General features: G+C 43.4%; 2 protein-coding genes across 2 annotated transcripts; one reads left to right on the forward strand and one right to left on the reverse strand.

Moving 5' to 3' along the window:
• The first annotated feature begins 1111 nt into the window (after nucleotides 1-1111).
• TMEM50A (transmembrane protein 50A) lies at nucleotides 1112-12520 on the forward strand. Its single transcript, XM_083173656.1, has 7 exons — nucleotides 1112-1318; nucleotides 3059-3162; nucleotides 8010-8122; nucleotides 8379-8446; nucleotides 9553-9645; nucleotides 9951-10011; nucleotides 12232-12520. The coding sequence occupies exons 2-7, from the start codon at nucleotides 3070-3072 to the stop codon at nucleotides 12275-12277; spliced, it is 474 nt and encodes a 157-aa protein (XP_083029782.1). The 5' UTR covers nucleotides 1112-1318; nucleotides 3059-3069; the 3' UTR covers nucleotides 12278-12520.
• Nucleotides 12521-16071: 3551 nt separating this feature from the next.
• SMIM12 (small integral membrane protein 12) lies at nucleotides 16072-23413 on the reverse strand. The gene is made up of 2 exons (XM_083171142.1): nucleotides 23287-23413; nucleotides 16072-16766 (listed from the first exon to the last, which is right to left on the reverse strand). The coding sequence occupies exon 2, from the start codon at nucleotides 16707-16709 to the stop codon at nucleotides 16434-16436; it is 276 nt and encodes a 91-aa protein (XP_083027268.1). The 5' UTR covers nucleotides 16710-16766; nucleotides 23287-23413; the 3' UTR covers nucleotides 16072-16433.
• Nucleotides 23414-26458: the final 3045 nt, after the last annotated feature.

Here is a 26458-nt window from a genome sequence, read left to right on the forward strand (position 1 = left end):
TTACATTTGGAAACCCCCCTCTAAAAATCCTGTGTTTGCCACTGAAATTATGTACCCTGAACGGCATCTGGATGGCTCAGGGGTAGATTTATTAAGCTGGGTGAAATGATAAAGTGTATGTTTTTTATAATTGGCCAATCACCTAATACCTTTCATTTTTCAAAACAAGCCTGTAACTTCACAGTTAGGAGCTGATTGGCCGGTGATAAAAAAAAAACAGACACTTTATTCACTTCACCCAACTTAATAAACCTGCCCCTCAGAGACAATAGAGTAGACAATCAAGAGGTCAACACCCAAAGGTCGACAAGCACTAGGTTGACAATGATAAAAGGTTGACACAAGCAACAGTTTGACCTGCAACAGTCAATACATGTAAAGATTGACAGGTTTTTCACGATTTTTCCAATTTTCTTTTGACTTTTTCATGCTTTACCATCCATGTGGACTCAGATTGGGAGCGAGCGCAGTGGTAGCAGAGTGAAACACCTGGCCCGAGGAATTGCTAAATGGGCATAACTCCCAACTTTGATGAGGCAGGGGAAGGTACACTCACGTGCGCTGCATGCGTGTCAAAAATTTGGGGGGGCATAGCCTATCAAAAAGGGGTCGTGACCTATACTTGCAACGCTCCAGCAAGGCCACGTCCCCCATTTTCACCACTGTGGGGCATGCTCACAGCGTCTAATCACAGGCAATAGTGGGGACTCACAACTGCCCCCCCCCCCCCCCCCCCCCCCCTGCCACGGGACACTGCTGGCCCCGGGCAGGAATGTCCCAAAAACCGGGGCGTTCCCACAGAAAGCGGGACAGTTGGGAGGTATGAATTGAGGGTCCACGTGCTGAAGCGTCTAAATGTAAATGCATGTTAACTTTTTCATGTGTCGACCATTGCCATGTTAACCCTTTGTCACACCTCCCAATATGATCCTCTCCAGGAGAGACACAATGCTCTGTTTCTGGACTTCCCTCATAATGCTTGATTACTCTTATCTGTTTTAAACAGGTTTATTGATAAGAAAGGTGTTTCAACACAAGTAATCATAAATTAGGAGGGAAGACCAGCAGCAGAGCTAGAGAGACATTTTTCTGTGAGCTAATCCACGCCCAGAATAAACTGCCTTGGATTGACTATACAGTGCAACAAACAAAGGAAGACATCTGCTGAGCACTAGGACCCAGCAGTTTAACAAACGCACAACCTCATACGGAAGTGCCTGTGCACTGCAGGGATAGGGATTAGTGACAGGAAGCTCTCCCAGACAGCTGCATGGACATCATTGTCTAGGAGTCAGGAAGTGTTGGTAACGGAACAGAGGTAAGATACAGGGAGAGCACAAACTGGAGCCAGGGCAGAGAGACCTGGGATAGAGAGCTGGGGGAGTGATGGGACAGAGAGACAGTCGGAGAGTGTTTGGGGAGTCTGGATGCACAGCCTGCTGCTGACAGAGGGACAGTCAGAGAGAGATGGGGGAATAATGGGACATGGAGGGGTTTGGGAGTCTGGAGACATAGATTGCTGCTGACAGGGAGATAAGATAGTCAGAGAGAGCTGGGGGGACGATAGGTCAGGGAAACAGATAAGGGTTGAGGACTTAAAAAATCTGGGGTCCAGAAGTTTCTACTTATGCCACTGGGTGTTAAATAGCTGTATATATATAGGGCCGGCGCCACCACTAGGCATCTGCCTAGGGCGCCAGTGTGCAGCAGGGACTGGAGCAGAGAGGCGAGTGGCACCGGTGGCCTCCGATATCACCCTATACCCCCTGGCAAGCCCCCCCCCCCCCCCGGAACGTGGGGGTCACTGGTCGACCAGCGGCTTTCCCTGGTAGAGTGTCGCTGATGAAGACTGGACACTCAGCAATTTGGTTGCTCAGCGAACAATCACTCCATGTGTACGGAGCTTTACAAATGGTGTGCAAATCACCCCTTGTGTATTCTCCATAACAGTGATTGTGATGTCCTTTACTGTCCCATTGGAGCACAGCGAGTAATAGAAACTGCTGGGAATAGTGGCCTCTGGCTGGTGGCTGATTTCTTCTCCCTCTTCAGGCATTGCACACATCTATAGTATATCATACACGGGCTCCACTCACTTTCCTGTTATCTCATTATGGTGCACAGGGACACTGTTATTGTATGTCATGGTGTAGCCGGGACCTGGGAGATGTCAGCAGCCACAGGCATCTGCTCCCCTGAAGGCAGCTATGTCTCATCATTTCTATAATCTGGGGTGATGGGGATCCTGGAGCCTTCATTCGCACATGTTGCTTATGTGACGTCTGGCTGGTGCATTTGCTCAGTAATCTGCTTACATGTGGCTCTGCTGCTGTGGTGGAACAACAGACCACAGCATGCCATGCTTCTACTGTTGCTTCCTATTAAACAAGAACTTTGTTACTTTTTGTACCCCACCCTCCATCTATCTACTGCATACTCCAATGTTCCTTATTTTCCCTGAAAACTCAATCTGCTCTATTACAATATGTTCCTTGAAGCCATCCCCTAGCTCCCACGAGTCACCTGATTTCCCCCCCTCTTCCCCCTGATACAGATGCGGGTGTTTGTCCCAGTTCTAGATTTACTGGGGCTTAGTGACTGCCTTTCTGCTATGTACTATCATATGTGTGAAATACATGACCTACTGTAACATCACAGCAGTGTGTTTTACATACTATCTGTCCAGCTTTATGTCCTTGGTGGCAGCCACCACTGGGGTTTTTGGGGGTGAAGCAATAAACAGGGTATCTGCAGCTTCACTGGGAATAGCATGGATTGACACGGTCACCACAGCCAATTATATAACCAAACCATGATCTTCTAAAACTGAAAAGGCACAAAAGATGGCAATGTACAATGTTAGCTACTGTACAGTTCTGAAAACATACTTGGAATACTGCTGCACTAATTGTACTTTATATGGTTGAAGAACTTTAACCATATTTTCATTATTGCATGGCCAATTATACAAAAAAGTAACATGTTTTTTGTTTGTTTGTTTGTTTTTACCAAAGTACATGTGAGTTTAATACTTAATGTTCTCTGGTTCTACTTGTAGGTCTCAACAAGATGTCTGGTTTTTTTGAGACATTACGCTGCTCAGAGTGCATAGACTGGGGTGAGAAGAGGAACACCGTAGCATCCATTGCATCTGGTGTACTTGTAAGTTGCCTGGGTTTTTTTTCATCTTCCATGCTAGGTATCTGTTGTTTTGATACTGTAATATCTTCATGTATCAAGACCGATGCTGTTATTAGGCGAGCTTAGGTGTCACCTAGGATGCCAGGTTGTGGGGGGTAAGTAAAACACTGGATGAGTATCAGAATGCCACTCATTCAGTGTCTTAATTGTCATATCTGCACCCTGTACTGTGCTTCAGTTACAAAAATAAAGGGAACAGAGCTATGCAGGTGTTTTATTTACACAGTTCATACAGAATTTGGTATTACATTACTTATAGTGCCCATACACTTATGCTATCGGATGTGATGTGACATTGCCCTCTGATCGCAATGCGTTGTTGCTTCGCATCCGATTGCATCTTGTAGTGCCTAAAGTATCCTCTTCCAGTACCCGATGTGTCATGCCATCTGCTATGACACATTGGGTGCTGGAAGGGGGTGGACAGCGGAGTAGTCTGGCTCTTTGAAGGAGTGCTAGCAGGCGGCGGGGGTCAGCGGTGGCTATAGAACTTGGGAAAAATCAGTTTAAAACACTGGGTGGCCCTCTGATTGGCAAAGAGAGATCAGCCAATCAGAGGCTTCACATTCAGGTGGCTGCTGATTGGCTGAGGGAGCGCTTTCTCAGCCAAACAGAGGGCCGGCCAGTGTTTTAAACTGTTTTTTTTTTAAATTCTGCTGCAGACCCCCGCCACCTTCTAGCGCTCCTACTCAGACTGACGCCGCCAGCAGTCCCTCTGCCCCCAACCGCGGATTATATTCGCTCCTGTAATTCCGTAGATATTATGTGCAGCATATACTATCTATCGATCACGTTGCATGGTCCGCTAAAATATGCATATAATCATTTCATATTCCATTTATCGAACAGATGTGGTCGAAATCAAATGATTGTATGCAATATCTCATAAGTGTATGGGCTACCTTAGTAGTAATGTCTGTTATGATCTTGCCTAGTAAGCTATAATATATGCAAGCTGTGGATCTTGATACTGATATATCTACAGTACACAAAATCTGTTTGTTAGCTTGGTTTAGTAAAAAAAAATGTTTCTGTAAATTTCTAAGCGAAACATAAAACAGCTTATTAGTACTTTGTAATATATTCTAGTAGCATTAATGTAGACTTTGTTTATATGGCAATTAATATGTAAAGGTGCACATACACAGGTCCGATTTGGCCTGGTTTCACCCGATCCCGACGGATCGGGTGAAAAAGTAGCCCTATCAGTCCGGTGTTGACAACCAATCTGATGCGCGGTCCCGTTCGCATTGTATTGGAGTTGGATATCATACGTGCTGCACATATGATCTCGGACTTGGCCCCCCTCCCTGCAGCGGGGAACGGGGATCGCAACACAATGGGGGAAATTTACTAAAGGAAATTTGTAAAAAAATAGGTGTATTTGTATCCAGAAATACACTTATTTTTGACATTTACTATCCCGAAAATACGGCAATTCGTATTCGTATTGATGTGCTATCAATACGAATACGAATTGCCGTATTTTTGGAATAGTAAATGTCAAAAATAAGTGTATTTCTGGATACAAATACACCTATTTTTTACAAATTTCCTTTAGTAAATTTCCCCCAATATGTCAAATGCAGAAGGACCACATGCGATTCTGCCATCCTTGGTGGGGGATGGGTCATTAGGTTGACCAATATTAGGTAAACATGCATTGGGTTGACCACATGAAATAGGTCAACAGGGTTGGAAGGTTGACACAAGCATTAGGTCGACAATGGCATGGTCAACAGTCAAAATGTGAACATGAGGTTTTCACAGGTTTTTGTCCCGAATGTCGACATGGACACTAGCAAAATGTACCACTACGTTCGCCATGCTTTGGGCACGGTGCCTCGCTAAGCTCGGCACACTATTTTATTCTCCTTCCACGCCCCTTGCGGATGTTAGGGCATGAAATACCGACTGTCGGCTCCAAAAATTTGAAAAACGCATATCAACCTTTTGACTGTCGACCTTGCCATTGTCGATCTAATGCTTGTGTTGATCTTCCAACCCTGTCGAGCTTAGCCATATCGACCTATTTCATGTGTCAGCACAGATGGTGTAATGGTTAGCATTACTGCCTCACAGCACTGAGGTCATGGGTCTAGTTCCCACCATAGCCCTAACTGTGTGGAGTTTGTATCTTCTTCCCCCTGCTTGCATGGGTTTCCTCCGGGTACTCTGGTTTCCTCCCATGATCCAAAACAAAATGAACCCTAGAATGTCTGTGTGTGCATGTACATGTGGTAGGGAAAATAGTTTGTAAGCTCCACTGGGCAAGGGACTGATGTGAATGTTCAAATATTGTCTGTAAAGCGCTGCTGAATATATAAGAAACTGTTAATAAATAAATGTGCCAACCCAAGCCACCTTTAGTGGTCGACCCAATGCATGTCCACCTAATGACCATATACCTCAGGCGGCTCATCGAGATTGAATGCCAATACAGGGGCACCTTGAACAGCAGGAAACAGGAAAAACAAAATACCCATCAATAGGAGGGAACAGTGTTTTGTAATTATACAAAAAAAAAAAAAGAAAATGTATCTCAAGAGCAGAACTTCTCAAGCTATTTGGTCCATCACACTATTAAAAATGATCACAGGACCCCAGCAAGTTACTATGGAATGGCCGCCACATATGTGTGTCAGCAGGCCGCACATGCACAGCAGCATCGCGGAGGCACAAAACAGAAGATAAACCGTTAATGTGCTCACTTAATTTCTTAAGCACTCACAGAATGGCATAGACAAGCTCCTTGTGGAGTCCCTGCCCCGCATGTGCTTTGTAATACAGGTTTAGTATCCGTTATCCAAATAATTCTGAAAACTATACATTCCAGAAATTTACTTTTTTTTTTTTTTTTATAAATAAGCTTACTGGGGACATCTGTACCAGCACTACGGAGGACATGCTATGCAACTGGCACTAAATATGTGGAAGACCATGATTGCTTGGCATTTACAATCAGTATCTGAGATATTACACAAACTTTGTTTCATGTCTTGTAACCTTGTTACATGCACAAATAGAATATATTTGTGTGTATTTTATGAGTTTGATGTGTTTGTACAACCTAAATGCAAGATACCTCATTGAAATATAAAAATATTCTGAAATACAGAATATTCTGTTATCCAAAATTCTTCTGGTCATTTTGGATAAGGGACACTCCACCTGTATATTCTTCCAAATATTAAAGCTGTGAAGAATTTGGGGAGGCAGTGAATGACAGATGCTGGATGGCAGGAAACCTGCCTTATGACTCCTTGGATCTCTAAGCCGTTGATGCAAGGAGTCTGAAGTAGAGGTGCCCGTACACTATTGTGATGTATTGCAGCAGTGTATGGACCATCCCAACTGGACTGCATTATGAGATGCTCAATATATGGTTGATTGTCCTTTTTGATTATGACAAATACCTACTGATCAATAATATTGGGGTTTGAATCGTTTAGTCGACAAGCATTAGGTCGACATGGGCTAGGTCGACAGTCAAAAGGTCAACATGGGGGTTTTCACTGTTTTTTAACACGAATGTCGACAGTTTGAAGTGCAACGCATACCCTCGCTTCGCTCGCGGTACTTCGGGCACAGTGCCTCACTAAGCTCGGCACACAATTTTATTCTCCCGCCACGCCCTAGTGGATGGTAGGGCATGAAATACCATCTGTCGGCTCAAAAAAACAGTGAAATACCCCATGTCGACCTTTTGGCTGTCGCTCTAGCCCAGGGCTGGGCAAAACCGGCCCTCCAGATTTTGATGAACTACACATCCCAGCATGCCTTGCATCAGTTTCAGCATGGCCACATAGCAAAACCAATGCAAAGCATCCTAGGATGTGTAGTTCACTAACATCTGGAGGGCTGGTGTTGCCCAGCCCTGCTCTAGCCCATGTCAACCTAACGCTAGTGTCACTTGCTGTATGTCGACCTTGCTGAGTGTCGACCTAGTGGTGTCAACCCAATGCTTGTCGACCTAGTTACTGTAGAGCTAATGACCGTATCCCTAATATTGATACAGTCTGCCAGTTTAAGGGATGGGCAATTTTATTAAAGTCCTATAGAGTGTAAAAGTTTTTAAAGTCCTATTCCATCATAAAACATTCTGGCCATTTTTTTTTTTTTTTTTTATATTGGCCAGTAAAGATTTAACACTGTGTGAAAACCCTTAATTTTCATTCTCCCTTGATATATCTTTTTTTTTTTGGGTGCTACTAGTATATAGCTAATCCAAAGACAGCAAATCATATCAACTCCAATACTCCGATCCTACCAGCAACTGTAATATTTGTCAGGTACCATGGCACTATATAGGAGTGTATTCACCTTAAAGCACTGCAGAAAATGAGTGTACTATATACAGTAGGTAATGTAACCAATAAACCTAGCCTGACCTCTTCTCCATCCTGTGCATGATCCTCTGAGATCAAGTCAATGTGATAAAATATTCACTTTTTGTTATGCCCTATTAAATACAGAGATGAGCTATTATTCTGATTTACAACATTTGTTTCATTATGTTAACGCAGGCATTCCCAACCACGGTCCTCAAGGCACACCCACAGTGCAGGTTTTAGTGATATCCAGGCTTCAGCACAGATGGTTTAATCAGAATCCCTCAGATACTAATTAAGTCACCTGTGCTCAAGCCTGTATATCACTAAAACCTGCACTGTTGGTGTGCCTTGAGGACCGTGGTTGGAAAAGCCTGTGTTAATGAGTGGTAATAGAAAAAATGCTCATCTATTGTTACTGAAGGTCAGATGGACTAGCTCTAGCAGAAATTGTATTGATGGTAACATTTTGTTTAGTTCTTCACAGGTTGGTGGATCATCATTGATGCTGCAATTAATTATCCCTCTCAATCCGAGCTGAATCACTCCTATCATGCCTGTGGGGTTATAGCCACTGTAGCATTCCTAATGTAAGTAGTATGTTACACAAATAATTTTTCCCAAAAACATTTGATAAGTTCATCTGATGGCTTCCTTTTTAAATATCATGGGTATAATATGTTGGATGATCATTTAAATACAAAGTCCTAGGATGAATGCTGTCATACATAACGTTAGAACATTGTTTGCTTATAAAGTACAAATCACACCTCTAGGTTGTAAAGAGTAATGTAAAGTAGGCAAGAACATTATCACTCACATTGTAGATAACTGTAATCTTTGCAGGATAAATGCAGTTTCCAATGGACAGGTTCGCGGTGACGGCTATAGTGAAGGATGTATGGGTCAAACAGGTAATAAACAAATTGTCTTTCTTTTTACAGCAAATAGAATGTGATGTATGTGTATGTAAGCTATATTCTATATCCTCAGTCTGCACATTACCTAGAAATAAAAGTCAAATTACCTGCACTTAAGGGTCTGAAAGATTATGGGGGATATCCTGTTGCATGCAGTATTAATGGGATTTTTAGTCCAATAGTACAATCAGGCTACCCAATTCTTGGGCGAGAACATTTCAAAATCAGGACAAGTTCCTAGACCCACATGTTTCCAGTTGAAAAGCAGGGGCTGCTTATGGGGGATTCTACTAAAATCCCACATAAGTGCCAGCTTACAGGGCTAATTGTATAACCACAGGGGGATCCAATAGCAGTGGTACAGTACCACTGTTATAAGGATATTTTCTCTGTTTTCTATCTTTACAATAGTTCACTTTTTGGTCAGCAGCAATGCTTAATTCATACTTGCCTACTTTTGAAAACTAGTTTCAGGGAGATTATAGTTGGTAGTAGAATTTTGCACAGCACCCCATTAAGGGTGTGTGTCAAGCTCCACCCACAGGGCGTGTCTATTTCCATATATGGAGAGATTGTGAAAAGATATTATAAACTTGGCACCTAGAAGCGTGGGTGTGCACTGCTACATCGGAGAGGAATCTTTTAAAATGACTTATATCCAAATGTAGATGATCCCCAAAGCAATTAGTAAGAGCTACTATACTTAACAACTGCATAAGGGATGCAGGTAAGTAGTGCAGGGGAGCTGGCAGGGAGGAGAGACATGGCACATGAGCACTAGGCTGATGTGCTGTGGGGTGCCTGGCAGGGATCACCGGAGAGGGGAAGGTTTAACGCCTCCATTCCGGCAGCCAAGATGTTCTTACATCTGGACACTAGTGCTTCCTGCTTCAACTTGGTAAAGAGATGAAGCAATAAGAGATATGGAGCACGAAATCGACCTCTATAATAGTACATTTGGCCCAAATCAGGGAAAGGATGTCCTATCATCCACATGTTGTCACAGTTCTCAAACCTCATTAACAATTAGAGGACAGTAAATATGAATGTTTTCCTCTTTTGTAATATACATAATGAGCCTTTGTGTGTTTCTTTTCTAGGTGCTCGTATTTGGCTGTTCATTGGTTTCATGTTGTCTTTTGGTTCTCTGATTGCATCTATGTGGATATTGTTTGGCGGTTATGTGGCAAAAGGTAAGTATTGCTAACCTGCTGACTGCACCTAGGAGCCATATACTGACATAACGACAGTGGATTCCTATTTCTTTCCTCGTCTATTGCACAATGTTTCCTTCATCACCTCTTCCCAAGGGCCACAACACTACTCATACTGGGACTCTGTTCAATATGGCTCAGGCCTAGGGATAGGTTAGCATATGGCAATGTGTCATGTAAGCTTAGCAAACTAATACTAAATGTTTAGTTTTTGTTTGTGTTACATTCATACTGTACAGTACAGGGCACTTTATAATTTGCAAGCTATGTTTTGTGTCCTGCAGGCACCCAGTTGGTGTATCCCGGGCTAGCTGTATTTTTTCAAAATGCTTTTATCTTTTTTGGGTGAGTAAATAATTCTCTGCACAAATATGACTTTTTCTTGTGTTACTTTAAAGTAGTTGTCTTTCTGGCATTACTGCTGCAGAACGGTCATTTGCCGCACATAATTGTAGATCAGTATACTGTTTTAGTGTTTATCCGATTGTCCTATTCTGGGCACCCATTATTTCCAATCCCATCCCTTTTTTGGACTTATTACATTGATTGTGTAACATGCAGCCTTGGAATAGCAGATGAATTCTCATTTACACGTATACAGTAATTTTACGTAATTACATTGTCTTAGTCAGATGGTTTTCATTGTAAAATTCACAATGTCTTAAGTTACCCTTTGTTTCTTTATTAAATGGAGCTAATTTGATACAATACGTCTTGTAAATAACATTAATTAATAATGCATAGCACAAAGTCTATGGATAAGCTCCACAATATGGTATCCTGTATTTACCTTATATGCCCAAGAGGAAAAATATTAATTTTCTAACACTATCAGACCGGGAAACGGTCATCTATTAGAATGAACTTAGGTCTACAGTCATTAGGTTGACCCCACTAGGTCGACTTGCAGGAAGGTCGACATGACTTAAGGTCGAATTCGCATAAAGGTCGACATGAGGAAGGTCGACTGGTCATAGGGTCGACATGGGTTTTTCACTGTTTTTTGAGCCGACAGGCGGTATTTCATGCCCTACCATCCACTAGGGCGTGGAGGAGGTTATTAAAGCTGTGGAGAGCGAAGCGAGCCACCGTGCCCGAAGCATTGCGAGCAATGCGAGGGTCCGATTCTCATTGCCAACTGTGTCCATGTCGACTGTGTCGACATTCGGATAAAAAAAGTGAAAAACCCATGTCGACCTTATGACCAGTCGACCTTCCTCATGTCGACCTTTATGCAAATTCGACCTTAACTCATGTCGACCTTGGCCCATGTCGACCTTCCTGCCAGTCGACCTAATGACTGTAGACCTAAGTTCATTCTGACAGATGTACCGATTCCATCAGACCCAGGCTGACATAACTGGATAGTGAATATTGGCCACTTAATAAGCTGTTCTGCTACTACTCAGGACCAGCTTTTATATATTGTCTGCAGCACTGTGGTCGGAAGATTCAATAACTGGTATACCCCGTTCTCACTGCAAGTCAAATTCCCGGGTCTAGCATGTTGACCCCGTAATTTGCCTTTTAACATGGGTTTTTATGCATTGTGAACGGGTCAACCTGTGTCTGCATACCTGGATCTCAAACACAGGTAAAATCCTTCTTTTTACCTGTGTTTGAGATCCGGCTATGCAGACACGGGTTGACCCGTTCACACTGCCAAAAAACCCGCGAAAGGCAAATTACCGTGTAGAACTTCTTCACTCTGGAATATGCCTAGCAGTGAGAACGGGGATCTGTCGCCACAGCTTCTGGCATTTAAATGCCTGGTAAGTCGTGTAGTTCACACTCGCAGTGTGAACATGGCATAATTGACCTCTATGTGCAGTCATAGTCCATCTGCAGTTTCATAACTTCAGCTGCTGCATATAATGACTGATTTTGTTATTGGGACCATACAGTATGTATCCCATAGTAGGGTTGATGGTGTAAAACTCTGCAACAGCGTAACACAGTAGTTGTCTGACTACAAGGTTGAATTGTGAATGAAGAAGGGGTGTAAAAATGGATCAAAATTAGCAGGAGCTGGCTTATTTCAAATCATGTAGTTGTAGGTTTGGGATGTGAATGTAAAGATACGATTTAAACTACCTCATTTGCTTGGCCCTTCTGTCCTTGTGTAGAAATCCTAGTTTTCCAAAAAAGTGATTGGTTTTGGTAACCAAGTTTAAACCATGAAATACTTATTCTGTAGGTGAAATTCCTTTGGTATCTTAATTTAAAAAAAAATGTGTAAATAGATATTTTATTATCCCTATTACTGTGTCACCCAAATAATGCCATGAGGGTCAGTATTTCAGAAAACTTAACATCACAGTAGTGTTCCATTTTCAAGTTCAACTTCTATCCGTGTGGTTTCTGTATAATTAGTGGCGTTTACTGTTTGTATTGCCAATATTTTCTGTACTGCCACTGTTTGGTGTGATCCTGTGTATATACACTAATTGATGTTCTATTGTGTCAGAGAAAACTAGTTGCATTTCTATTATAGAATATTTTGATTCAGTTCGGACCTTTTTATATGTAACTGATAATGCTGATTGGTTCTGTTCTGTTTCATAGGGGACTGGTTTTCAAGTTTGGCAGGACTGAAGACTTATGGCAGTAGCATATACCAGCAGCCGACGTCTCATTACATCTTTTCTAATGCACATTCCTCCTAGTAACAGTATATAACACAATTCTTAGACCAAAACCTTTGTTATTCATGAACGTTGTATAAATACAGCAGTAAACCCTTTAAAAAAATAAAATACAGGCCTTGCAATTCTAGCTTTTAATCAAATGTTTTGTATGTGTGGATTTGATAAGTGGAATAAATGTTTAATAAAAATCAATACAAGAGTTTAAATGTGTCAGACCTTTCTTTTCTGATAAACCAATTTTAACTTTGCAGTTCCAATTTATACAAACAATGCTCCAAATCTGTTACTATTAGTAATGTCTAATAGGATACATAAGGATGACCAGCGATAGGGGCTCCGGTATTAAGAATACCAACTGGGTCAGGTTAGTATACTTGCCCTAACCCTTCCCACTAGTTCATAACCCCGGTACTTCGCCGCCTAACCCAAAGTGTCCCCTCCCCCACTTCGTGTTGCCTAACCTGTACCGCATAGAAACTTTCACCTTCCCGGCAGTTGAGATTCTGGCACCGGCATCCTCATTGCAGTTTTGGGAGTGTACAATAACTTCATCTGCCCCTACAAATTTGGCAGGAGAGTCCCAGAATATTGCTTGTCTTCAGATCTTGGCTGCATTTATAAACTAATTAAATTGTAATTCTTGGTTAATTCAATTGTTTAGATCATTGAATTTATGGAATGAAGATTTGTCCATAACTCACCCACACTGCAGTTTAGTGTACAGTATATACAGCCTCTCATGCTTTTATGTTGTATATAGAACTTGTTGCTACAAAATCAGGGCTGTATTTATAGTAAGTAATGCCCTAAACCTTGCAAGTGAACATACTGTAAACGACTTGAGCTCCCGGTATCCTCATGCACCTCTAACAGTAAGTGGTTGGTAAAGACTAATTGGCAAGCGGGGAAAAAAAATGCTGATGAACTGTATGTTATGACAGGGTTTCCTCTATATTCACTTTTTAACATGCATGCATGACATCAAGCATCATGCTCACTGTGTTCCTGAGACACCATGAGTGACCAACTATGAGTACAGCTCTGACTGGTGACATGACATCAGTATCACATGTGCTACTATGTCACTGGGATACATTGTTTTATTTTAAAGGTCAATGTCTAATGATTCTTCATTCATATATATTTGCTTATAGTATAAAAACTCCCTTTGTACTGAAGCAGCACATACCACTGATGAAGCCTTAAGGCACAGAGAGGAGTGCTGCTATCTTTCTTCTACAAATGCAGTTACAGTAATATGGCGTTATCCTGCACCTACATTCTCATGTGTTCTTGTAGTGATCTTTATGAGCAGAAACTTAACAAGGGTTTTGAGTAGGACATGATGAAATACACTTACAATATTGATTCTTATTACTCTCTGTACAAGAAGTGGTGGACGGCTACATCCTCTTCTTGGACCTACAGCAGGAATAGAGTAATTACAATATATAGCAGTGGTTTGTAAACTAGATGTCATGGGGTGGGTAGATCAGGATCAAACTATGTATTCTACTATGTATTCTATTAAAAAAAAAAAAAATCAGTGCACAACCTTGTTGGCCACTAAATAACTGAACTTTGTATTACTTGTACAGTAAGCAAAATGTACTTAATTTAATAATTTTTTGCTAAATCTCTGATAAACCTCTGGCCTAGGGTCTTGGTGAAAAAAAGGCTGATATTGTAGGACAGTGATGGCTAACTCCAGATGTTGTTAAACTACACATCCCAGTATGCCCTGCTTCAGTTGTACTATTTGGCCATGCTAAAACTGATGCAGGGCATGCTGGGATGTGTATTTCAGCAACAGCCGGAGTGTCAAGGTTAGCCATCACTTTTCTAGGATGCAGTCATAGTTTAGAGAACCCCTGGTATACATTAATCATTTGGACAATTAACCACCACGGGGAGCCTCCTGTTTGTCATACATATTCGTATAAAACACATTTTGAATTAATGGGATGATCTAGAATTATTCCCCTTATATTGAGTGTGTAACTTGATTATATTTTGGTGCAATGTTTGAGAAGTGGCAGTACTGAGTGAAATGTGTCATCATTAACAATTAGCTCAAAGTACAAATTCAAAAGCTTTGATATATTATGCACAATTGCCTATCCTTCTGCATTGTGTTGGAGACTCCTGAAACCGTAGGAATTTCTCTGTCTAGAATTCTCTGATTTCACATAGCCCACATTATGTAGCCCCTACAATTTTTTTTTTGGGGAAAAAAAAAAGATATATTCAAATGCAATCACCCATGCCATTTCCCTGCATTGGTTATAGGGCACATTGGCCAAATGCACTAAGCTTGAAAAGTGGTAAAATAGAAAGTGATAAACCACCAGCCAATCAGCTGCTAACTGCCATGTCACAGCCTGTGTTTGAAAAATGATACACAGGACCTTATTTACGAAGGTGGAAGATCTATTGAAGATGTAATGTTGCTATGGGTATACATGCAAATGCTGTAGACCAGTGGTAGCTAACCCTAGCCCTCGAGAGCTACCAATAGTTCACATTTTCCAGACAACCTAGCTGCTGCACAGCTGCACTCATTAATCACTGACACATTTTAAAAGATCCACAGGTGGAGCTAATTAGCTCACTTGTGATTCTGTGAGGAGACCTGCAAAACATGCACTGTTGGTAGCTCTCGAGGACTAGGGTTGGCTACCCCAGCTGTAGGGAATGACTGCTATGCTGTGTTATGAAAATCATTAACAAGGACTCCATCTGAATATGTTCAGATGAGGGAGGGGGTCCTTAACGACATATGGGAGCACACATAGTTAACTATATACGGAGTGTAGACACTAGGTGATATTGTAAACAGTATCACTCTGAAAGTCCCTTTGCCTAGTGTGTATGGGGCTTAACAATATCCTCCATGTACCGATGACTGAGATCACTAGAGACACGTGGTAGCATGCATAATCCACAACACTGTACACACACACCCTGGGCAGTATATGATTGTCATTCTGACCTGTTGGAATCTGCAAAATAGTTCTGAATATTGTCCAGTGTACCCAGCTATAGTTTCCTCTCTGATTGGTAGGGACATGGGTGTGTGAGGCTTTATGCACCTGAAAGCAGGACTGTAGCTAGTTCACATCGGTGCAGCATAAGAAAGTCCAGTGATTATCCCCATATACCTTGAAATAAAAGTACAGCTCTGAAAGGCATCAAAGGGGAACTGGTTTCATTAAGTTATCTGGACTCATTAGCATGACAAGCTGCAGCTTTTAGCCTGCATCTTGCAAAAACCCTGTTGCTAATAGCGGCTTTCGGTAGGGAGACAGAATCTTTCAGTATAACTTTTATTGCAAGTTCTATATTGTAATTTCTATGGCTGCAATGAATATCTGGAAGATAATGGACTAGATTTATGTTAATTACATTTTTGGGGGAGCACACATTGGACACTACAGACAAGTACAAGGACATCATCACTAAATCCCAAGAAACTTTGGAATGCTTAAAATCTACTTAGAATTTGGGATTGCATAATTTGTGCAGCACATACTTTTTGTACCGTACGATGAGATGCGCGGGAGCGCACATCTCATCGTACGGTACAAAAAGTACAGAACGGAACCGATTTTTATTATGTGTCACTCCCAAGAGTGTTTATTGTTGCTCTGGTAACAGGCTGCATTTGCTGTAGGAACAACGGGATGGGATGAATGGAAGAGGAAGAAAGGCTACCAGCCTGTCTATTCACCAATTGTTAACCATTCTGCTCGGAAAGTTCTGGCTTATGATTCAGATTTTATTCAGAAGAAAATAAATACACAAACCCAATTCATATGTATGCGCCCATAACAAATCCAGTAGATTACACAGGAAATCATAAAACATGAATTTGTTATTTTAAAATTACATTTGTGAACTTAAGTGTTGCATTCAGTTTTTAATTGCTTGAATAATAAGACCACCCAACATTTCCATGTAGCAAAGGTGACGCAAGTCATGTTATAGTCTAATGAATTGTTTCCAGCATTATTAAAGTATACCAAACGCCTTCCTGTATGATGGTCTAAAGAAAGTACTTCCAGCATCAATACTTTTGATTGAATCCTATAATCCGGAACAGAGAGGCTTGGCGTATCCTTAGCTTTTCTCCTGTCTGTTACTATAAAGAACAGCTTTAGGTTTAAATTCCAATCTTTCCTTCAAACTGATAACCTTGGTAGGATCACACCCTGCTGCCTCCTGTAAAATCCTTTCTTCTCTCTTCTCTAGAATGCTCTGTTCTTCCACAGTCTGTTGTGGGGTTCCACGGATAAACCTCTCCAGGTGGTATCCCACAGCGCCCACCACAACTGCCACAGGAAGGGTGATATATGGAGCGTAGGTCCGTGCAGCAGCCCATAGTATAGGCAACATTTCACTTCAGATATTGGCAATTCTAGCCTGATGCAGGGGTACAAATCAGGTCACAGCCTACAATGCAGACAGAGATAACATTACTTGCATATTACGTTGTATACTATTATACTAAACATACAAGGTTTTATACTTTATTTTAGAAATACTTAGTAAAATGTTCAAAGCACCGTACTCTCTCAGAATGCATCCTCAGATGTGCATAATATCAATATGAATGGGAGATGCTGTATTGCTTGCCATGACAAGGCAATGTTATACATAGGAAACACTGCCATCAGTTGTCATGTACCATAATTCTACTACATTAATAGCATTTGTGCAGAACATCTGGAACCCTTAGCAAACAATAGGGAAAACTTGCCTTTATGCACACAGACTATGGGAGTGCAAGGCCAAGAAACAGTTACAGGGGTGTCCATTAGCGCCATTCAATGTTCAACATGAATAGATACATGCAGGTACATGAAAAAGTGCCAAAAAAAGTAGATTGACACATCTGTATGACTTGTGATCTATAAGTATTTATTATCAGTTATTTATATAGCACACATTCAGCAGTACATTACAGAGTATAGTTAAACTTTCACAGTCCCTGCCCAGTGGAGCTTACAATCTATATTCCCTACCACTGGGGTAGACAACCCTAGTCCTCGAGAGCTACCAACAGTGCATGTTTTGCAGGTCTCCTCACAGAATCACAAGTGACCTAATTAGCTCCATCTGCGTATCTTTTAAAATGTGTCAGTGATTAATGAGTGCAGCTGGTGATAGGTTGTCTGGAAAATGTGCACTGTTGGTAGCTCTCGAGGGCTAGGGTTGACTACCACTGCCCTACCACATGTACACACACAGATATTCTAGGGTTAATTTTGTTGGGAGCCAATTAACCTACCAGTATATTTTGGGTTGTGGGAGGAAACTTGAATACCTGGAGTAAACCCACGCAAGCATGGGGAGAATATACAAACCTTGCACATTTGGAAGTCAAACCCATGACCTCAGCGCTGTGAAGCACCAATACACTGTCTGTGCTGCCTAGTACATTAAGCCCTTGAGCGGTGGGTTTTGCTGCTGCAGGACAAACCTACCAGGGCAGGTTTGTCCTGCAACAACAAAACCCACCACAGGAAGTTGGAAGCCCCCCTCTCTCACCTCTGCTCCGGTGTTAGTACGCCGCAGCTTCCCTGCTGCCTTAGCCGCCTGTCACATTCAGCAGTGACGTTGGCGGCAGTCTGGGGGATGTTCGTGACGGCTCGGGAGGACTCTGGTGCCTGAACGCTCCCGAGTCCCCCCGAGCCGCGCCGACCATACCCGAGCCTGCCGACGACGTCACTGTAAACCCACACAAGTGGCTGAGGTAGTGCAGCTCATTCCGGATGGCATATCAATGCGAGATGTGGCAAGAAGGTTTGCTGTCTCTGTCAGCGTAGTGTCCAGAGCATGGAGGCACTACCAGGAGACAGGCCAGTACATCAGGAGACCGTAGGAGGGTAACAACCAAGCAGCAGGACCGCTGCCTCTGCCTTTGTGCATAGAGGAACAGGAGGAGCACTGCCAGAGCCCTACAAAATGACCTCCAGCAGGCCACAAATGTGCATGTGTCTACTCAAAGGGTCAGAAACAGACTCCATGAGGGTGGTATGAGCGCCCGACGTCTACAGGTGGGGGTTGTGCTTACATGGGCTTCATTACTATGGGCCTAATTGAGAATGGATTGTTAAAAAGAGAAAGTTCAAATAGAGCGATTATTGAACGACTGCGTATGTGTACCATAGGGCTATTTCACACACTCCGGCTCCTGCCGGACGGCGAAATCCCGCACGGCCAAAAGCCGTGCGGCACACAGTAGTTGTCAATGGACACTATTGTGTCCATTCACACGGGATGGCTACGGCCTGGCCGCCCAGCCGCAGTTGGATCCCGCCACTGGAAGGAACGGCTGCCGCGCTGTGGCCATCCCCTCCATTCTAAACTTCTTAGTGCGGCACAGCTTCCTGGCCATGAGGAGCCGGAGTGTGTGAAATAGCCGTTACACATTGCGCACAGGAAATTAGCAACAGAAAATGCGTATGGATTGTAAACACAACGGAGCCACAGTTTGACCGAGAGGAAGCCAGCATTTGGGGATGGACACCTGCCGTTTCATGGGTGTGTCAGAAAAAAAAAAAAGACATGCCCATGTGTTTTTGACTGTGACACCAGTTATGACCACTTTCAGCGTGTGTCACAGATTATTGGAGGCTTCAGACCTACTCAAATAGTCCACTGCAAATTCTCCAATTACTAATCCATGCTAAATTAGAAACCTAATTGCTAGCAATTGTGAAATATACAGGGAACCCCACAATTTATGTACATTAGATCCATTCTAGTTAGCTCATCAGACCACCAGGTACTCTGAAGGGTATGAAAATCCATATGTTCATCTGATTGCCCAACCTTCATTTAATACATAAATTAATATACAGATGGAGTGGGTCTCGCTCTTGCAGGGGATGGCGGAAGATTCGCCAGCCGCCATCCCCCGGCAGCCGCCGTAAGGGGACGCGCGCGCACGAGATGCGTGCGCGTCGCCTTACAACGAGGCTCCCCCCGGGTCCCCGCCGCCCCCCCCCCCCCCCCTAACCCTGTCCGTCTCCCTGAAGCAAAAATGAGAGGCGCACCATCTGTATTATACTGCTGCACCACCTCCTGGTAACTGTTGTATTGCAGACGGGTTACATAGGTAATAGATGCCTCATTACAAAAGTTATCTGAATGTGGGGGTTATGCTGATTAGATCTTTCCTCCGCATTTTGCGCATACACATTTCAGTGCAGGGCGCAAGTAGGCACTGTGAACTACATCCACTGTCCCGCTTGCACCTAGCAGTGCGGGGGGAGTGGGGCGGCGGTGGGGGCCATAGCCCATGAGAATGCCCAGCGTTTCACGGGCGTTTCCATGAAAATACAGGGTGTTCCTATAGAGGTGTCTTTGACCTGTGTGCGCTGCAGACATTTTTCGATGGTCGCCGACCATCAAATGATTTCTCCCGTGCACCCAAGGCTGCGAATGGATAATTATGCAAATCATCCATTCGCAGCCATGCGAGGGGATTGCAGGTGTAAGGGGGCCAGTGATGTCACCATCCCTTCCCCCCGCATGTCCGTCACAGCTCCATTAGCATGAAAACACCCAGCGGTCTCAAGGGAACGTCAATGAAAAGCTGGGCATTCCCATTTGCTAATGGGCCAGCCCGCAGCCCCCTGCGTAAGCATGGGTGCATGCACTCAGTGACCAGTTTGGTCACCACCAAGCGCATGCACAATGCAAAAACATCAGCCCTGTGCAAACGCATGCAGGCCTGCGAACGGACCAGAATAAGGTCCGCAGTGTGTAGGTCTTATGTTAACCTCCCCCAGTTACCAGTGTGTATGTGTACATGCCCCCAGCGCCTGGTTAACAAATAGGTTTATTAGGGCGCCAGGACTCAGTGGTGGTGGTGGGGGTTTGCAGGTGAAAGAGGAGGAAGAAAAAGGCCAAATTTATTCCATGCTTGTTAGCTATCACCAATCCCGATGTATTGTTGAGGGTAAAGTTCTTCAGGTGACTGCCAGATGGCTGTGCCAATGTAACTTACTGATGCAACCATTACTTTATGTGCATTGTACTACAGCACCAGCTAAGCAGACTAAAGCCTAGGGCACCTGAAACCGTTAATCAGGCCCTGATGCCCCCCACCCGCTAATCACCAATGTGATGTCTGTATGTCATCGCCCCAGTTACCAGTGTGTGTGTATTTCTCCATGCCTCTCTCCACCCAGTCATCAGTGTGTCTCTGACCTTTGTTTTTCCCCACCTATTATGTCTGTCTTACCAGTTAAACCAAGACAGTGAAATCAAAGTTCAAAATATGTAACACAGTAGTGGATAACAGCAAGAGACAGGGGGAGGCAGAGGGTGATGGGGAAAAACAGGGGGTGACATGAAGAGTAACAGGGGCAGCAGTGGGCCCCTTAGGCACTCCATGCCAATCTCTCCTTCAGTAAATTTAGCAGAGGGAATCAGACCATATGAACCATGGGAAATATCACATTAACTGTGATAACTCGATAACTACGATCCGCTGAAGAAGGACTACTAACAGTACCCAGAATCTCCCTGAATTCCTCTGGGGGTCGAGCTTTCAACTTTTTTGCTCCAACTTTATGGAACTCTCTTCCTTGCACAGTGCGAGAAGCCCCCACTGTAGAATCATTTAAAAATAAATAGACTAAAGACGTACTTATTTACTCAAGCATTTCACTGACATCTACTGTTAAGCTTGTTTTGTATTTGAGCTGTAAAGACAATGGTGAAGCACTTTGAGTCCTATTGCGAGAAAAGTGCTACATAAATATCATTATTATTATTATTATTATAACAGTAGATGGATAAAAGTTCCAAACATGGCCCCCAAACTGTACCCTCATGGGCTTGCCACGTTTTGGGCTCACTCTACGCTACTTGCTACTAGGGATGGCCATAGACCATCAATGATTCAAAATCATCGATGGTTCATGGCCCATGTTAAATACTTTTGCCATCGATGGGGGAGAACCAGATGGTTTCCTTCCATCGATGGAACAGCAAAACAATGTTTTTGCTTTTTTTTTTTTTAAGTGCCGGGACACGAAGCATAGCCCCGCCCGACACCCGCGAAGCCCCGTCCCTGTGTTTTGATTGGCCCACAGGCCAATCAATCAAACACAATGGATGACCATCGATAGGTAAAAATATTGATGGTCAGCCCTTGCATAGTTTAGCACTATCGATGGCCAGTTGCAGAATTGCCATCGATGGCCGTCCCTACTTGCTACCAGGTTACTAAAGGAAATAGATGTTGATAGTAAAATTGCATAGCATGGTATGTCTTATGGTTCACGTGACCTGAGGACATCAGGGGCCACATTACCTGAAGGGGTTCTGGCCACTACCCTAGTACCGCTTTCACATCGCATTGCTGGGTCCGCCCCTTCACATTAAACCCGGGTCCCCATTATACACAGACATGGCGGCCTAGAATTAATCCTTGTTATATTTTGGGTCAAATTGCCAGGTTGGTCAGCCCATTTTATAAGGTTATAACCGAATTTCCCCATAATGTGCCGGGTAAGAGGTTTCCATCCAAGATGTGTTAAAGTGGCCATACATCAGAAATATATTGTACCCAATCATACAATCTCAATTGATTGTAAGATGGATTGTATGCAGATTGTGTGCACATTGTGTCTAAACACCACCAAAGACTGCCAGGGAATTGAAGGGAAATTGGACACAATCAATCTTAAGATCGATCGTTCTGATGTATGGCCAGTATTATGCTGGGTACACACCAAAACGATTTGGATTGGATGCAAATCGGATCGTACGATTTGCATACGATTTACATGCAATTTGCATACGATCCGATCCCCTCTGTATTCAGATGAATGGATCTTTTACAGATCCTACCTGCAGCAGGTAGGATCGGATTCGGATCCAATTCAGATCCAACCAAACGATTTTGACCAAATCTGCATCCAATCAGTCTGAATTGGATCCAGATTGATGGGATGGTGCCAAAATCGTTTTGGTGTGTACCCAGCATTAGATTTGAGGCCCCCATGCACTATGCCGATTTCATGGACCGGATCCATCGGAATCGGGTGAAATTGGCCCAAATCACGTGTATGTAGGACATCTGATCGATCCCACACGCATCAGAGTCGGCGGTCAGAAGGGTTGAACATCAGATAAATCTGATTATGGCACATCGTGGGTGTTTTTTGTTGTAGCATCCACAACGTTTCGTATCCGATGGGGGGGGGGGGGGGCGCTACAGAGCCAGTTGGTGGGGAGCCTGGGAGGCGGCGGGGGAAGCTGGACTGCAGGCAATTTTTTTTAAACCCATACAAATGGGCAGCCAAAGATTGGCTGAGAGCTCCTTTTTTTGCAGCCTGGTTCTCCGCAGACCCCTCCCCCTCCCCCAGCACATCAGGAGTTGCATGATAAATCGCATGCGGTTTATCACATGCAAAACTTAGCACCCCAAGTTCCTAATCGTATTTGAGCCCTATAGGAGAGTTGCTGGGGGAAGGGGGCCTTTAAAGTAAAGTAAAAAACAGGTAATAAGCAACAGAGCAGCTCTGAAATACAATAAACTGGACATTATTAATATGTAGGCTTACAGTTAAGTTTACATATTAAAAATGTCCAGTCTATTGTATTTCATGTGGAGCTACTCTGGAGAGGGTCATGTTATCAGTTACAGTACCATGCTTTTAAATAAATAGAGACACTCCTGGATTGCAGTTTCTGTGTCTTATTAAACAATGCAGGTTTCTGAGTGTCCTGGTTTAGAAGTATATTATGGTAAGCCAATAATATGACAATTCTGAAACCGATACAGTCTGCAATGTAAAGTAAGCTTTTTATGTTGTACAACGTGAGGCCGGACGGCAGTAACATATAACAAACTTTTACAAATTATGTGAATAACCATATAATGTTCCTTTCACCTGATCAGTCATCCATATAATAATAATACAAGTCATAATCATAGCAGCCCGCTTACCTAATATACTGTAGGACACACAGAGATCGTACACTGCTACTGCGTGCCACTGCTGCCTGCTACTTCCTGAACGCAAACGCTGCTGTTATTGGCTAAACACTGAACTATGGCTGACTGGCTGAGCTCTGTTCCTCAATGGCTAGTGCAGCTGTCACTCACAGCACAGTCATCCACAACATGAACTCTTTAACCTCTTCACCGCTGAGGGTTTTTCGTAACATTGTGTTGAGGTCATTTTTGTACTTTTGCACTAGTCACAATATAGAAGCATTATCACTAATTCTTTTTTTTTTATTTACGGAAACCACAAACATTATACCTTGTTGTTTTTTAGAAGAGTTTGCATTTTCAGAAAATACCAGCAGTGTCTTTCTACTCATTGTAACACCACAAAGATAGCTCAAATGCCCAAAAACAGAGGGTTTTTTTATATTTCAAGAAAGAGAACAAAAACACATAATTTTTTCAACTGGTACAAACTTCCCAACACTGGCTGAATCCGGACATTTTGGGGGCATGATCTAACAGCGAGGAGCATGGCCTATACTCCTGACCCTCCCCTGAGGCCACGCCCTCGTTTTCGCCGCTGTGGGGGCATGGCCTTGGTTGGGGATGTGGAAATGTCCCCAAAAACCGTGATGGTCCTACGAAAAGTGCATACCTACCAACTTTATGAATGTTAGAAGAGGGACACTCGTGCGGCGAAAAGCGCCCGGAAAGGGGGCGTGGCGTATGTAAATGAGGGCGCGGCTTACGCAAATTATGCTGCTCCCCGTTTTCGGCCGCGAATAGACGTCTATTCTGTCAGATTGGGGGGGACTCCCAACTGCCCCCCCCCCCACAGCGGGACACTGCCGGCCGCGGGAGGGACGCGGGAACGTCCCCAAAAACTCGGGGCGTTCCCGCGTTTTGAAAGTGGGACAGTTGGGAGGTATGAAACTGCTCTGCTTCTGGTCTTCCCTCTTAATTTCTGAATGCAATCACCTGTGTTGACACTCTTTTCTTTCTATTTCAACACAGATGATGGCAATCATAAATTAAGAGGGAAGCACAGGAGCAGAGCATTTTGTACCTAATGGACTGGGTCGTGTTGGAGGGTATGAATCTTGTGAACACCACAAATAAATACTTTGTGGTTCTTATTTTGACATGTATCCCTTAACAAACAGGATTCTATTTGTAGCTTTTGCCCCAAAAAATCATCACTTTAAATGAAAATTAATTGTAGTTCTCATCTTCACTGTGTGTAGTCATAAGTGTTAATATGTGAGCACTACTTTATTATGCTCAGCAAAGATTCCCAAATGGGTTTCTCAAGGCACCCCAACAGTCCAGGTTCAAGAATATCATACCTCCCAACATGACCCTCTCCAGGAGGGACACATTGCTCTGTTTCTGGACTTCCCTCATAATGTATGATTGCCATCACACAGGTAATTGATAATAAAGATGCTTCAACACAGGTACTGGCAATCATTAGTTAAGGCAGAAGTCCAGAAACAGGGTAATATTGGGAGGTATGTACATACCTCCCAACATGATCCTCTCCAGGAGGGACACTCAGCTCTGCTCCTGGACTTTCCTCTTAATTTATGATTGCCATCACCTGTGGTGAAACGCCTTTCTTATCAATTACCTAGCTCCCCACAGGTGATGTTAATCGTACATTACCAGGGAAGTCCAGGAACAGAGCAGTGTGTCCCTCCTGGCATGGGTCATGTTAGGAGGTATGGAATATCCATGCTTTGACACAGGAGACCTAATTAGTACTAGTAAGCCTGCTCAAAGCTAATGCTCCAAAAGCTTGTAGATGTAGTTTCACATGCTGCCAACTGATGGCAGTGTTTCAGATACACACGGACACTAGACAAACAGATATCCATAAAACCTGAACTGTTTGGGTGCCTTAAGGACTACATTTGGGAACCTTTGCTGTACAGACCATACTTGCCTACCTGACCCTCTCCATGAGGGAGAAAATGCTCTGTTCCTGGACTTCCCTGGTCATATATGATTGCTATCACCTGTGGTGAAACACCTTTCTTATCCATTGCCCAGCTCCCCACAGGTGATGGTAATCATACATTACTGGGGAAGTCCAGGAACAGAGCATTTTCTCCCTCATGGAGAGGGTCAGGTAGGCAAGTATGGTACATATGCCTTTGAAAACCACTGATGAGGACAATTAGAAAGTAGTAGACACCAGGGAAAATAATTCTTCACTCCAGCAAGATAGATTCAACCAGGAGCTTTGATTTATTGTAGTGCAGTTTAGTACAATCCCTCCTTAGATAGGAGATATGTGGATAGGTCAGTATGTATCAACCGCACATCAACAAAACAAATATTTACATAGCGCTGGTAGTGTTGTCAGGTGAGGGGGAGATGTCGCTATATGTATGTAACGATGTCGCGTCTTCTGCAGTTCTCATTACTTCTGTCTGCTGGCCTCACCCGATGCTACCTACTGTACTCCATACTTGCCTACCTGACCCTCCCCATGCGGGAGAAAATGCTCTACTCCTGGACATCCCTGGTAATGTATGATTGCCAGCACATGTGGTGAAATACCATTCTAATCAATTACCTAGCTCCCCACAGGTGCTGGCAATCATATATTACCAGGGAAGTCCAGGAACAGATGATTTTCTCCCTGAAGGAGAGGGTGAGGTAGGCAACAATACTACAGCAGGGTTCCCTACATCATCCTCTCCTTCAGGAAGAAATTGCTCTGCTCAGGATTGCCATCACCTGTGGTGAGCTAGGTAATTGATAAGAAAGGTGTTTCACCACAGGTGATGGCAATCCTACATTACCAGGGAAGTCCAGGAGCAGAGCATTTTCACCCGCATGGAGAGGGTCAGGTAGGCACGTAAGCTGTACCCACATATTTATCATCCTGCCATGGTAATGGTGCGTGGTTGCTGTAGTAGTAGTAGTATGTTTATTTATAAGGCGCCACAAAGTGTCCGCAGCGCCGTACATAGCAAACATAAAAACAAATTACAAGGTAACGTACAGGGTGTGATGATAAAATACAGCATAAATAGGGGTATAGCTGGGATAACTAAAATCAGCATCAATTTGGAGTAGGTGTCAAAATTGTCGAGGAGACTGAGGATGAAGTAGAGGAAGGGAAGAACAGGGCAGGAGCACAGGTGAGGTAAAGAGG

This window comes from Crinia signifera, chromosome 2 (assembly GCF_055691185.1).
Source record: "Crinia signifera chromosome 2, ASM5569118v1, whole genome shotgun sequence".
Taxonomy (NCBI): Eukaryota; Metazoa; Chordata; class Amphibia; order Anura; family Myobatrachidae; genus Crinia; species Crinia signifera.

Coding starts and splice junctions, on each gene's coding strand:
- SMIM12 (XM_083171142.1), bottom strand. CDS start 16,709: ATGTTGCCTATACTATGGGCTGCTGCACGGACCTACGCTCCATATATC.
- TMEM50A (XM_083173656.1), top strand. CDS start 3,070: ATGTCTGGTTTTTTTGAGACATTACGCTGCTCAGAGTGCATAGACTGG. Junction 8,123..8,378: donor GCCACTGTAGCATTCCTAAT/GTAAGTAGTATG, acceptor TAATCTTTGCAG/GATAAATGCAGTTTCCAATG. Junction 10,012..12,231: donor AATGCTTTTATCTTTTTTGG/GTGAGTAAATAA, acceptor TCTGTTTCATAG/GGGACTGGTTTTCAAGTTTG.